Source organism: Dreissena polymorpha, chromosome 13 (assembly GCF_020536995.1).
Source record: "Dreissena polymorpha isolate Duluth1 chromosome 13, UMN_Dpol_1.0, whole genome shotgun sequence".
In the NCBI taxonomy this organism is placed as follows: Eukaryota; Metazoa; Mollusca; class Bivalvia; order Myida; family Dreissenidae; genus Dreissena; species Dreissena polymorpha.
The window spans coordinates 40517848-40531637 of record NC_068367.1 but is presented as its reverse complement, the minus strand read 5'-3'; the positions used below and the strand labels follow the sequence as shown (position 1 = coordinate 40531637).

The 13790-nt window shown below is 37.2% G+C and overlaps 1 protein-coding gene across 8 annotated transcripts in view; it reads left to right on the top strand.

Annotated features, from left to right (window-relative positions):
- The window catches only part of LOC127854793 (dnaJ homolog subfamily C member 13-like), a 133563-nt gene that overhangs the window by 55694 nt on the left and 64079 nt on the right, over positions 1–13790 (top strand). For all 8 annotated transcript variants that reach the window (XR_008037103.1, XR_008037104.1, XR_008037101.1 and 5 more), the window contains 7 exons: positions 694–900; positions 1153–1355; positions 1687–1771; positions 3330–3530; positions 4652–4806; positions 10271–10472; positions 11423–11538. Coding sequence is in view for 2 of the 8 variants with exons in the window: in XM_052389841.1 (XP_052245801.1) it covers positions 694–900; positions 1153–1355; positions 1687–1771; positions 3330–3530; positions 4652–4806; positions 10271–10472; positions 11423–11538 (1169 nt within the window). In the remaining 6 variants the exon portion in view is untranslated. The remainder of the gene's footprint in view (positions 1–693; positions 901–1152; positions 1356–1686; positions 1772–3329; positions 3531–4651; positions 4807–10270; positions 10473–11422; positions 11539–13790) is intronic.

Genomic DNA, 13790 nt, shown 5'->3' with positions numbered 1-13790 from the left:
GGCTGGCTGGCTGGCTGGCGGAACAAGCTTGTCCGGGTCATAACTATGTCGTTCATTGTCAGATTTTAAAATCAATCATTTGGCACATTTGTTCATCATCATTGGACGGTGTGTCGCGCGAAATAATTACGTTGATATCTCCAAGGTCAAGGTCACACTTTGAGTTCAAAGGTCAAAAATGGCCATAAATGAGCTTGTCCTGGCCATAACTATGTCATTCATTGTGAGATTTTAAAATCATTTGGCACATTTGTTCACCATCATGGGACGGTGTGTCGCACGAAAGAATCACGTCAATATCTCCAATGTCAAGGTCGCCACGACTAAAAATAGATTTAAAAAAAAAAAAAAAACTTACAAAGGGGGTTAATTTTGTTTGTTCATTTCAAAAGTTCAGTTTGAGTTTTCTCCCTTTATCAGATTTTTTTTTCACAATGAAAACCTGGTTTTGTGACAATTTTGTCCCTTGTTCTTTTTCAATGGAGATATAAAGTAATATAAAGAGATGTTACTGCAAAAATATTGATCGATCAGTTGACCAGTTGTTCAATCCAGAATGTAGTTTGGAATCTATATTTCGATGGTTTAGAAAAGTGCATCTTTGCTCTAAGTAATGCTAATCAGGAGATTAAATATCAGATAATTTCAAAAGAAAGTATTCTTCATTTATCATGGCTGCATTTATGTGCACAGATGAATGTGAAAGAAATCATGGACGCCAATGGTGTGAAAGCTCTAGTCGACCTCTTGACCCTCGCTCATTTGCATATAACGCGAGCGACTGTTCCTCTACAAACCAACGTGATTGAGGCTGGGGCTGACATGAAACGAGACAGCGAGAAGGAATGGTACTATGGCAACAAGGACAAGGAACGCCTGGGGCCGTACAGCTTCGAAGAAGTGAGTGGTATTAATGTTCAGTCCAATCCAGAGCTTTTTTTTCCATCTTTGTGAAGCGGCCTTAATGGAGGCTTTGTTTTGTGAAACAATAAGTTGCAAACTGTTCAAAACTATGCAAAATGAGTTGTTACCTTTTTTAAATTATGAAAATTTGAGTCGCGAACTTCTTTTAGTTGTGAAAACTTGTTGGTGGCCAATATATCCACTGCTCCATGGTGATCTCAAATTTGATTACTCGCTGATTTCTTTCAGTTAAAGAGGTTGTGGGATGAAGGCACAGTGCATGCTAAGACCCGCTGTTGGGCCCAGGGGATGGACGGCTGGCGGCCCTTGCAGACCGTGTCCCAGCTTAAGTGGACCCTGCTGGCTTCTGGGCAGGCCGTGCTGAACGAGAGCGACCTTGGTGTGAAAATACTCAACATGTTCATACGCATGTGTGAGTACTACCCCAGCAGGTAGGGAAAGAGGTGTGAGGATGTAGGGGTTGGGGCTGTGATGTAGATAAGGGTGAAAATACTGACATGTTTATACAAATGTTTGAGTGTAACATCAGAAGTTATGGACAGATTTGTGAGGATGTAGTGGGGGCAGTCAGTTTCTGCTCACTTTGTCCAACAGTAAGCATCTTCAACAAAATAGAGAGATTTTCCAACAAAATAGAGAGATTCTCCAACAAAATATATAGATTCTAGTTTATTTCAAAGTTGCATTTATCAGGGCAGGATAAATGGACATAACTGCCTTACAAATTGTTATAGAAACAACAATATTTGTTTCCAATTGCAGAGATGTTGATGGTGCTATAGTCCGTCCTTTGCCAAGAATGAAGAGAATTCTCTCTGACTCCATGTGTCTTCCCCACTTAGTCCAGGTAGGTTAACAAACACTTTGTACAGCATTGTCGCCTTGACTAGCTCAGTTGGAAGGGCTACACATCTGAATATCCTGGTTTCAGATAGGCCTGTCTGCCAAACAACCCATGGGAGTTGAATGAAATAATTTCATGAAATAATTTCATGAAATAATTTCATGAAATAATTTCTTTTGTTAGTTTGACTAACTTTAAAGATGACATTAAAATTAGTAACTATTCTGTAAGACTATGCAATCGTTATCAGTATTCTTTTGATTGCTTAGTTTGAGGTCCAGCACACTGCCTTTTATAACACAGAGGCTGTGTCCACAGAATGTGAGAAATGCTGCTCTTACAGATTTGAATTGGCAAGTGACTTAATTGCAGCAATGTTTTCTGCCATTTGTAAATAGCATGTGGGATTATGCAATTGTTCTCAGTATTCTTTTTTTAAGTGATTAGTTTGAGGTACAGCCTGTCTCCCCTTACCTCTGCTTCAAGTAGGGCAAATCTCAGTTTTTAGCATAATCATGTGCACTTAGGACTGTTCACCACTTAGGACTGTTCACCATCTGAGGACTGTTTACCATCTGAGGACTGTTTACCATCTGAGGACTGTTTACCATCTGAGGACTGTTTATCAACTGAGGACTGTTTACCAACTGAGGACTGTTTACCAACTGGGGACTTTTTACCAACTGAGAACTGTTTGCCAACTGGAGACTGTTTGCCATCTGAGGACTGTTTACCAACTGATGACTGTTTACCAACTGAGAAATGTTTACCAACTGAGAAATGTTTACCAACTGAGGACTGTTTACAAATTGAGGACTGTTTACCAACTGAGGACTGATTACCATCTGAGGACTGTTTACAAACTGATGACTGTTTATCAACTGGGGACTTTTTACCAACTGAGGACTGTTTACCAGGAAAAGTGTGAGAATGATAGCTGACCCAGTGATTTGACTGAAATGTAGTCAAATATGGCAAACAATGACAATAAGTTAATAAAACTCCTGAAATGTTTTCTTACCTGGTATTGTTTTAGGTTTAAAAATCAGAACTTTTATAGAAACTATATTGTTAATAAAGCACTCTTATATATATAGCATTCATCATCTCTAAATACATCATGTTTCATTTAGAGTGATATGCTAATTAACATGGACGACTTTGGTACCTTGTGTGTATGCAAACCTTAATGTGACTTTATTTTGTCTTGGGTTGATGCTTCACTCTCTTTCTGTTTGATTATCGGTTATATATTGAAAATACATTAAAGATAAAAATATATTCATATGATTTGAACCCCTCCCCACCCCAAAGAATAAATAAAAATAAAAGATATTGACCTATGCCAATTATGCTTTTTGTTGCACCTATCATGTACACATTATTTTTCTTCAACTTAATTTAAAATGAATTGTATTTTAACTGGCGTTTTAACTCGATGTTTAGCAGTTTTTTTTTTTTTTTTTTAAATCTAGGTTTCCTCCAATTTCAGGTGCTGTGAATGTTTGACCCACTCCTGCTTAACACTTACTTCTATTTTGTAAATTTCCTCCAATTTTAGCTGCTGTTAACATTTGACCCACTTCTAGTCGAGAAGGTCTCCTATCTACTCAACGAGATCATGGCTGATAACCCGAACATTTCCCGCCTCTACTTGACCGGAGTGTTCTTCTTCATCATGATGTACACGGGCTCGAATGTGCTGCCCATCGCCCGCTTCCTCAAGTACACACATATCAAACAGGCCTTCAGGTCCGAGGAGGTTGGTGTAACTGTGTTTTTTTTCACCATTTTGGGAATGGGGTCGGGTCCTTTTGTATTGGGAAAATTCGCAGTGTTTTGACTAAAATTGGTAAATTTGTGTTGTTGTTGATTTGCTAAAACAATGCTTCAAAATTAAGAATACAAGTGTTTTCAGTATTATATTTTCTAAGGTTTAACTTATATGGATGGGAGATGAACAAAATATTGAGATCTAAAAAAAACATTTTGTTTTTTGGAAACCTTCCATTAGGAATTTTTAGCTCCCATTTGGGAAAAATATATACTTTTTTCCATTGGGAATGGGTCCGGTTACCGGACCCGATTGTGAATAAAAAAAACACTGTATAATGTAAAAGATACATGAGTCTGGTTCTGGGAATACTTGGCTTAACCCTTTACCACTAAGATACACATTTTGACCCCTTTGTAGTCCCTTAGAAAGTTAAATCTAATTTAAGACCTTTCTTACTAGATTTTAGTTTTAAAGGCTTTACACACAGGCTTATGTCATTAGGACATGTTCAAAAACATAACAAGTATTGAACAAAATGTACTAGATTAGTGTTAAGACGAAACTTTTTTCAAATGAAAAATTGTACAAAAGCGGAATTAACCTGTGGGGTCTGCACAGGCAAATCTGGGATGTGCTGGACAGTTTTCCGAGAACAAGGCTCCTATTATAAAGTGAATGTATGGATTAATAACGTTGTATTTTTATGTCCCCGAAGGAGTGCATATAGTGATTGCACTGTCCATCTGTCTGTCCATCTGTCTTTCCGTCACACTTTTGCGTTTAGGTTTCGAAAAATTCTCACAACTTCTATCTCGCTTCAGAAAGCAATTTCATATTTGGCATGCATGTGTAAATAGACAAGGCTTTCCATAGGCACACAAATTTTGATCCCTATGACCATGACCTTGAACTTAGGGTCCGCGCTTAGGTTTCGAAATCTGCGTTTAGGTTTCGAAAAAAGCTCATAACTTCTATCAAGCGTTTATAGGGGGCATAAGTCGTCCTATGGTGACAGCTCTTGTTTAACTTTAAATTAAATCTTGTAAACAAAAACTAAAAAATATTCCAATTCTACAGTGCATAACTTTTTTAAATGTTTGTGTTAGAACTCAAGTTCCGACCTGATGGTGCGCAGTATTCTGGGCCACGTCCTACCAGAGGCTATGGTGTGCTACCTGGAGAACTACTCACCTGAAAAGTTTGCTCAGATATTCCTGGGAGAGTTCGATACACCTGAGGCGATATGGAATGCTGAAATGAGGTATGGAATGCTGAAATGAGGTACAGAATGCTGATATGAGGTATGGAATGCTGAAATGAGGTACATAATGCTGAAATGAGGTATGGAATGCTGAAATGAGGTATGGAATGCTGTAATAAGGTATGGAATGCTGAAATGAGGTATGGAATGCTTAAATGAGGTATATGATATGCTTAAATGAGGTATGGAATGCTGAAATGAGGTATATGGAATGCTTAATGAGGTATGGAATGCTGAAATGAGGTATGGAATGCTGAAATGAGGTATGGAATGCTGAAATAAGGTATGGGAAACATCATCGTTTACTCCTATGTTTGCTCTGATATGCAATGTGTTTTGATTGACAGTGGGTGCAGGGTTCGCACAGGGCTTGAAAAGTGCTTGAAAACGAGTCCAAGGCTTGAAAAGCCCTTGAACAAAGGTTGGCCTTGAAAAAGTGCTTGAAAAGTGCTTATTTCATGTAAAAAAGCCTTGAAAATGTTTATTTATGCTCAAATTACTTTTATCATGGCTTTAATTATTTTACTTAAATCGTTCTTAAGGGAAATATTATGAAAATTTATCATAAATTCCTTTGCGCAAAAAAAGTTTAATACGAAATATAAGTTTCGTACACTATTTAGTACGAAACGTTGTGTACATGTCACAGATTATGTGTACTACGTCAGAGATTCTCCATTGTGATCAATTTTTGCTAGTGAAAACGCAGGGATGGGGAAGTGTCGTTTCAAACCAGGGTGGTTAACTGAATAAGAGGAGAGAGCTGGAAGAACTGGAAAAGGAAATCAATTCTGTTAAAGACAAAATGTTATAGTAACTGACTGCTGTTCAAATGTAATGAACTAGTCTGTTTGATGTGAGCATAGAAAGAGACAATGTGTTTGTTTGTAATAACTTTTAAAAAGTAAATACAGTACAGCCAATGCGGAACAAACGTATTTCGCGATCCGCGGCGGCAAGGGAAACAAGTGGATGCCGCGTCAGTAGGCGGCGGCAAGTCGCATTTCGCCGCGAAACTTCGCATCTGTCCGCCGAGGCATGCCGCGATCCGCGACATGATGCCGAGTCGATGCGCATCATGAAATAAAAAATCTTTTTAAATTTTTTAGTTACATGTAGTTAACAAATTTTGAAAGAACAATTAGAATAATAATTAAAATTATAATAAATGTATTGTGCGCGGATTGTATTAGCATATACATGTAAACATAGTTAATGTGTCTGGCCAATTAAGTTTGTTTCCCGCCCGTAGTGTATGTATTTCACACATAAACAATGTCACATAATTATGTTTTTGCACATACAAGTGGTCAAGGCTCCAGCATATGGTGGATTTATAAATTAATTGCATGTTGATTTTGCTATTATATTTAAGCTGAGAAAATTAGCAGTTTGAAGCCACATCAATAATCAAGACGGTGACGACGTATTTGTTGTTTTGTTAATTATCAGCTTATTATAACTATTGTTTGAATATGTGTATGTAAACACGTTTGATTTTGTTCATATTATACAGTTAATATCGCTACTAATTACCCGATAATTCTGTATATTCCAGTTTAAAAGCAAATGCTGGTAAATATTTACGATACACAAACATTCTCGATATTTCCTTAAGTATCAAATACATTTTGGCATGTGTTACTATTCATAGAGATGATGAAATAACGTCTAATCGGGGCTTTTTTTTCAACTGAACACGCGATTTACGCTTGACGTGATGTTCATGTATTTATACAACACAAAATACACCCAAACTTTCCAAACAACGTTCTACATGTCTGCATAATTTTCGCGCGCTTTTTATGAAACAAAGGATATTTTAGCACTGTTTATTTGACGCTAGAATTTGCCAAAGGTCGCGTTAGCATTAAAATTCTGAAGTGTGTTTCGGATTACAAATTTAATAATGATAATCGAACGAAACATTAACAGTTGCGCGTAATTAATTCTACGATTCACATACATGTATGTACATGTAGGTGGATATCTTTTCACTCGCTCTGACGCGTACGTATGCGGCGGATTTACTCCGCTAAATTACGCGAGGTTAATACAGACTCTGCGTCGTTGCGCGGATCGATGCTGATTGCCACGGCGATACGCCGCGTGAACACACGATTCGGCGGCCGCATACTAATAATCTGGCCGTGGCGTAGCCGCGGATTATGTTTGTGCCGCGTTGGCTGTACTGTACATATGTGAGACTCATTGAGTTAAGGATGGATAACATGTATGAGTTATTGTGGAATAAGTGTAATGTGTTTGAGCAAATAAAAAACGATATTTACTATGTTAATCTGGTTTGAAAATGCAGTTTTTAAAGGAAACTAACGTACAATTCTCGGCCTTGAAAATGAAAATTTGGCCTTGAAAAGTCCTTGAAAAGTGCTTGAATTTAGGTTTGAGATTTCTGTTTGAACCATGGGGTGGTTCCGCTGGCAAAATTTAGTTCACATTCAGCATTTGTTATGCTAGTATGTTATGCATAAATGAGGTATGGAATTCTCAAATGAGATATGGAATGCTTAAATGAGGTATGGAATGCTGAAATGAGGTATGGAATGCTGAAATGAGGTATGGAATGCTGAAATGAGGTATGTCATGCTTAAATGAGGTATGGAATGCTCAAATGAGATATGGAATGCTCAAATGAGGCGACGATTGCTCAAATGAGGTATGGAATGCTGAAATAAGGTATGTTATGTTTAAATGAGGTATGGAATTCTCAAATGAGATACAGAATGCTTAAATAAGGTATGGAATGCTGGAATGAGGTATTGAATGCTGAAATGAGGTATTGAATGCTGAAATGAGTATGTTATGCTTAAATGAGGTATGGAATGTTCATATGATATGTTGAATGCTCAAATGAGGTGAGGAATGCTGAAATGAGGTATGGAATGCTTAAATGAGGTATGCTATGCTTAAATGAGGTATGGAATGCTCAAATGAGATATGGAATGCTCAAATGAGGTGAGGAATGCTCAAATGAGGTGAGGAATGCTGAAATGAGGTATGGAATGCTGAAATAAGGTATGGGAAACATCATCGTTTGCTCCTATGTTTGCTCTGATATGCAATGTGTTTTGATTGACAGTGGGTGGTTCCGCTGGCAAAATTTAGTTCACATTCAGCATTTGTTATATACAAGGTATTTATTTGTGTCTGTTTCCAAGTGAGCATGAAAAGTAGACCATGGGTGGTGTTTGCTGCTTTGCTCATCTGCGCACAAAGTTCTCATGGTGAGCTATATAGATCACCCATGTCAGGTGTCTGTCATTGTGTGGTACTTAGGAGTTGTGCTGTTTGTCTGCAAGTCTGTGCAAAATGTCCTATCTAAGCCATGACTTCCAATAATTGATAGATTTGAAAAAACTGGGCACACATTTTTGCCATCATGAGACAGAGTTCGTGTTTAGCACCTGTCTCCCTGCCTCAAACGTAAAGGTAACATTTAGGTGTCAAAGGTCAAAATTGGCTATAAAACTTCCTTCTCCGCAATAACTTTGCCATCTTTTATTGATTGAATTAGAAATAACCTTGAACAAAAGAAAAACATTGTTAAACAATTTGTCCCATGTAACAAACATGTCCCTACCTTAAATGTCAAGATCACATATAGAGGTCAAAGGTCATGTTATCCTTGAAAAAAGCTTGAAAATTCCTGTCTCACTCAAGAGAACTTTAATAAGCCTTTGGTCATTAAATTAAGTGAAGCTAAAATAAAGAGTTTAATTTAAAAAAAAACACAGCTTGTTTGGAGTGTATTTTTGTTAATCATCTTGACATGGTATTTCAGGTGTAAAACCTGTCTCCCTACCTCAGGGTTGAGGGTCACAATAAGAGGTCACAGTTGTCTATAAAGCAGCTTTTCTTGGCTGTGATTTTTGTATCGTTCAATTTTAAGAACTACCATGAAAAGAAAGAGTGGCTCTTGTACCACCTGTCTATTACCTGAAAGGTCATTGTCACACTACTGCAGTAAGTGGTCAAAGTCCAGTTTGGGCATGAACATCTTGCATTTTACATAAGCAGACTTTTTTTTTGACAAAAGATAAATTTTAGGGCAAATGCTCTATAGACACATTTCATGATCGCTAAGGTCTACATGCTTTTGTTCTCTTACTAATTTTGTACTTGATATAGGGTCAAGTCTTCAACCATTAACGCCATAGCCCGCTTGTTTTGTATTTATATTTGATTTTGTTTTTCTAAATTGAGGCGTATTGAATGTTATGTGTTATTTCTTAATAGTCTATAAACCGATCATCAGTATTCATTGAAAGAAATTCTTACATCTAATTCTAGTATGGTGTATAATTAAGTGATAATGAAAACAATACAATAGAAATTCCAGCCACATATTTACATGGCTTTTTGACCTGCCTTCATGAAATTCACCTACTGACACCACATATGTGCATTTTGTTGTATCTTACTGGAGGAGGAGGATTAAGAATAAAGCCCCCAATCTAGTTGACTGATAACTTCACCAAAATGTGTATTCACTGACAAACAAATCAGTTTACTCACTTATTCACTGGATGGATTTGGCACCAATATGGATGTGATTAGCTGCTTTTCAATAATCATGGAGCAAAATGATGGTTTTCATGAAAATATTGACTACTCACTGTACATCAATGTTTTATTCACTATATGTAATTAACACCACCAATGTGTGGTTTCTTGTATCTCGCAGGAGAATGATGATTCAGAAGATATCCTCTAGTTTTCTTGACTTTCCACTTCACCTCATTGTTTATTGACTGATAAACCATCTCATTGTTTATTCACTGATTAACACCACTTATGTGTGGTTTCTTGTATCTCACAGGAGAATGATGATTCAGAAGATATCCTCTAGTCTTGTTGACTTTCCAATTCACCTCATTGTTTATTGACTGATAAACCATCTCATTGTTTATTCACTGATTAACATCACTAATGTGTGGTTTCTTGTATCTCATAGGAGAATGATGATTCAGAAGATATCCTCTAATCTTGTTGACTTTCCACTACACCTCATTGTTTATTGACTGATAAACCATCTCATTGCTTATTATGCTCCCCCAAAATTTATTTTGTGGGGAGCATATAGTGGCCGCTTCATCTGTCCGTGCCTGTGTCCGTCCTTGCACAATTTTTGTCTGGGCTATTTCTTAGCAACTAATGACCGGAATTCAATGAAACTGTATTGGAAGCTTCACTACCAAGAGGAGATGTGCTTATTCTCAGCGGGTTGTGGTCGGATGATTTTTCACAGAGTTATGGCCCTTTGAAATTTTCTATAAAAAACTTCTTGTCCCCCCAACTACTGTGCCCTCAAGACGTTTCCTTTTATCTGAATATATAGTGCAATATTGTGACAAAAAAAAACCTTTGGGGAGCATCACCCGTCTCCGACGGTTTCTTGTTCACTGATTAACACCACTAATGTGTGGTTTCTTGTATCTCACAGGCGAATGATGATTCAGAAGATCGCCTCCCACCTTGTTGACTTCTCGCCGAGACTGATGTCCAACACACGGGCGCTGTACCAGTACTGCCCAATACCCGTGGTCAACTACCCGCAGTTAGACAGCGAGCTCTTCTGTAATATCTACTACCTAAAACATCTCTGTGATACAAACAAGTTCCCTGACTGGCCCATCAAAGATCCGGTCAGTTTTAAGATTTGCAATAATTTCTTTTTCACTGTTAAAACATTATTATTTGTGGGACATTAGTTTTTATTGACTTTGTGCAATGATTGACCCATGAATTTTTAACAAACACATGGAAAAATGACCTACAAAAAAAATACTCATTTTTCCAAAATCAGAAATCAACCAATTGTTGTGTCCATAAAAAAGTCATTAAACAAACAACATCAAACTTCATGTTTTACACTACCAAAGTAAACTAAATTTGAGAGAAGGTGATTGGAGTGACTCTGTTGACTCAGTCAGTTTGTTGAAACTAAAAACTAAAAAAATGTCATCACCATGAATATACAAAACAGTTTTTTTAATATCCCAGTAAAAGTTTGATTTGCTTTACTGAACACAGTGATATGAATAAAATACAGTTGAAAAATAGCAAAAAATCCTGCAAAACTAGCAAGCAAGGTTTTCTAAATTTTCAGTGGAAGTATCTCTTTGTGTTTGTAGTGCCTTACATAATATAATCAAAGTAAATCGAAGACATTTATGAATAGATTCAAGTTTTAAATGATTCCATTCCAACAGTCCAAACCTTTTCCCAATATTAATGAGCAGCAAAAAGCATTAAGCCATTATGGTTTAATGCTGGTTGCATATAGCCATTTTCACTTTCCTCTGAGTGGGAAAGGGTTTATATGGGCAGCGTTTGAAAAAACTGGGCTAAATGCATGTGCAGTCCGCACAGGCTAATCAGGCACGACACTTTCCCCTTTTATGGTATTTTTAGTTTCAAGGAAGTCCCTTCTTACCAAAAATCAAGTTTAGGCGGAAGGTGTCGTCTCTGATTAGCCTGTGCGGACTTAACAGGCTAATCTGGGTTGACACTTAACGCACATGCATTAAGCCCAGTTTTCTCATAACAAGGCTCATATTATAATGTTGACCTCTAGATTTAAATGTTACCTCAGGTGAAGCTGTTGAAGGACATTCTGGAGGCGTGGAAGAAGGAGGTGGAGAAGAAACCTCCGACGATGTCCATCGAACAGGCCTATGAGGTCCTGAATCTGGAGAAGGGGGTTGGAGGGTACGTGGCAGTCAACTGCTTGAAAGTATTTTGTCTTTGCAAAACAAAAATGTGCCTTTTTCTGGAAAAAGTGGTTTGCAATGCATGTGCGTGAAGTGCCATCCCAGATAAGCATGTGCAGTCCGCACAGGCTAATCTTGGACAACATTTTTTGCTTACACTGGATTTTGGCTAAGAAGAGACTGTTTTTAAACAAACAATACCAATAAAGTGGAAAGTGTCATCCCTGATAAGCCTGTGCAGACTGCGCAGGCTAATTATGGAGGACGCTTAAGGCACATGCATTAGGCCCTGCTTTCCCAGAATGAGGCTGAAATGAATCCACAAAAAAACAAGGGCCAGTTGGTAGTGTGCTGGATTACACAGGGCCAGTTGGTAGTGTGCTGGACTACACAAATCAAGAATTTGCGGGTAGGATTTTAATCCTTATCATCTTACTCAGTCATGAAATTTATTTATTTTATGCTTTCTGGTGGTTTATAGAGAAATATCAGTGAAATAAAACTGATATTTCACTGTGTCAAACAGTGAAAAATAACAGTGAAAAATATAGATATTTGTTACTGTTTTACTGTGCAATGACCTCGTTTTTTTCGACCAAGTGAAGTCATAAATCGAGCGAAATTATCCAGTTTAATTCTTTTACAATGAAGATCTAAATAAACGGTGAAGAAAGCATAAAATAAAAAGAATTGATTCGATGGAATATCGATTTTAATTCACTCCTATATGATCACTCGTGAAATAAACTTGATACTCCATCGAATCCAACAAATATCCTTATGTGGCTGTTCTCTCTCTACGTTTGATTGAAGTGAGGCGCTAGTCGGTTACTGGCATAAGTTTGTACACGTTATACTGATTAACCCTTTGCATGCTGGGAAATTTGACATCTGCTAAAATGTTGTCTGCTGAATTTCTAAAATTAGCATTTTGTTCAATTTTTTTACAAAGAATATTATCAGAATAGCAAACAGTTTGGATCCAGATGAGACGCCACATTCTGTGGCGTCTCATCTGGATCCAAACTGTTTGCAAAGGCCTTCAAAATTTGGTTCCCGCACTGAAAGAGTTAACCAGGTTACTAAGAAAAAGTTTGAGTAGGTAAGGTAACCACCATGATATTGCTGAAATACTGTTAATTAAGAAATTACAAACAAATTGTTATGCAAATGTAGATTACGTATGAAATTTACATTGAATTTGTAATAAGCTTTAAAGAATTATACAAGTCTGCTTTACAGTTTAATATCCCAATACTGTGTGTATAGTTGGTATTTGGAAGTGTGCATGTATTTCATTGTTATATTAAAGTGGTCTTCTACTTTTGACAATCATAAATTGTAATAATTGATTCAGTTCTAGGTATGAATGCATTCCCTTGACCTTTTATATAGTGGCTGAGGTTTTTGAATGGTTGATTGATTGTAAATGTTTTGCGAGTTGTTGGCAAATGCAAGCCATGCAATGGTATATGGTACAGTAGCATTGATACGAACATGACAAGCCATGCAATGGTATATGGTACAGTAGCATTGATACGAACATGACAAGCCATGCAATGGTATATGGTACAGTAGCATTGATATGAACATGACAAGCCATGCAATGGTATATGGTACAGTAGCATTGATACGAACATGACAAGCCATGCAATGGTATATGGTACAGTAGCATTGATACTAACATGACAAGCCATGCAATTGTATATGGTACAGTAGCATTGATACGAACATGACAAGCCATGCAATGGTATATGGTACAGTAGCATTGATACGAACATGACAAGCCATGCAATGGTATATGGTACAGTAGCATTGATACTAACATGACAAGCCATGCAATGGTATATGGTACAGTAGCATTGATACGAACATGACAAGCCATGCAATTGTATATGGTACAGTAGCATTGATACGAACATGAACCTTTTACTGCTCATATGTAAAATGAAGAAAGGTTTATGCCAACAGTGTAAAACCAGAACAGCCTGTGAGAGACTCAAAGTCTGTTTAATCCATTTATGCCTAGTGTTTAGAAAAAAAACTTGGCAAATAGCATAGACCCAGATGAATTTCTGTAAGAAATATTCTAAATATAGAAATTAATATACTAGACATCCCTAATTTTGGAAATAAATTGATCCAATTTAGAAGTATGGGAGAGTCCACTAGGCATAAATTGGTTAAGTTGTATGCCGTTTGCTGATTATCATGCAGTACTTAAGGATTGGAAATGGAGCCTTTAAGACA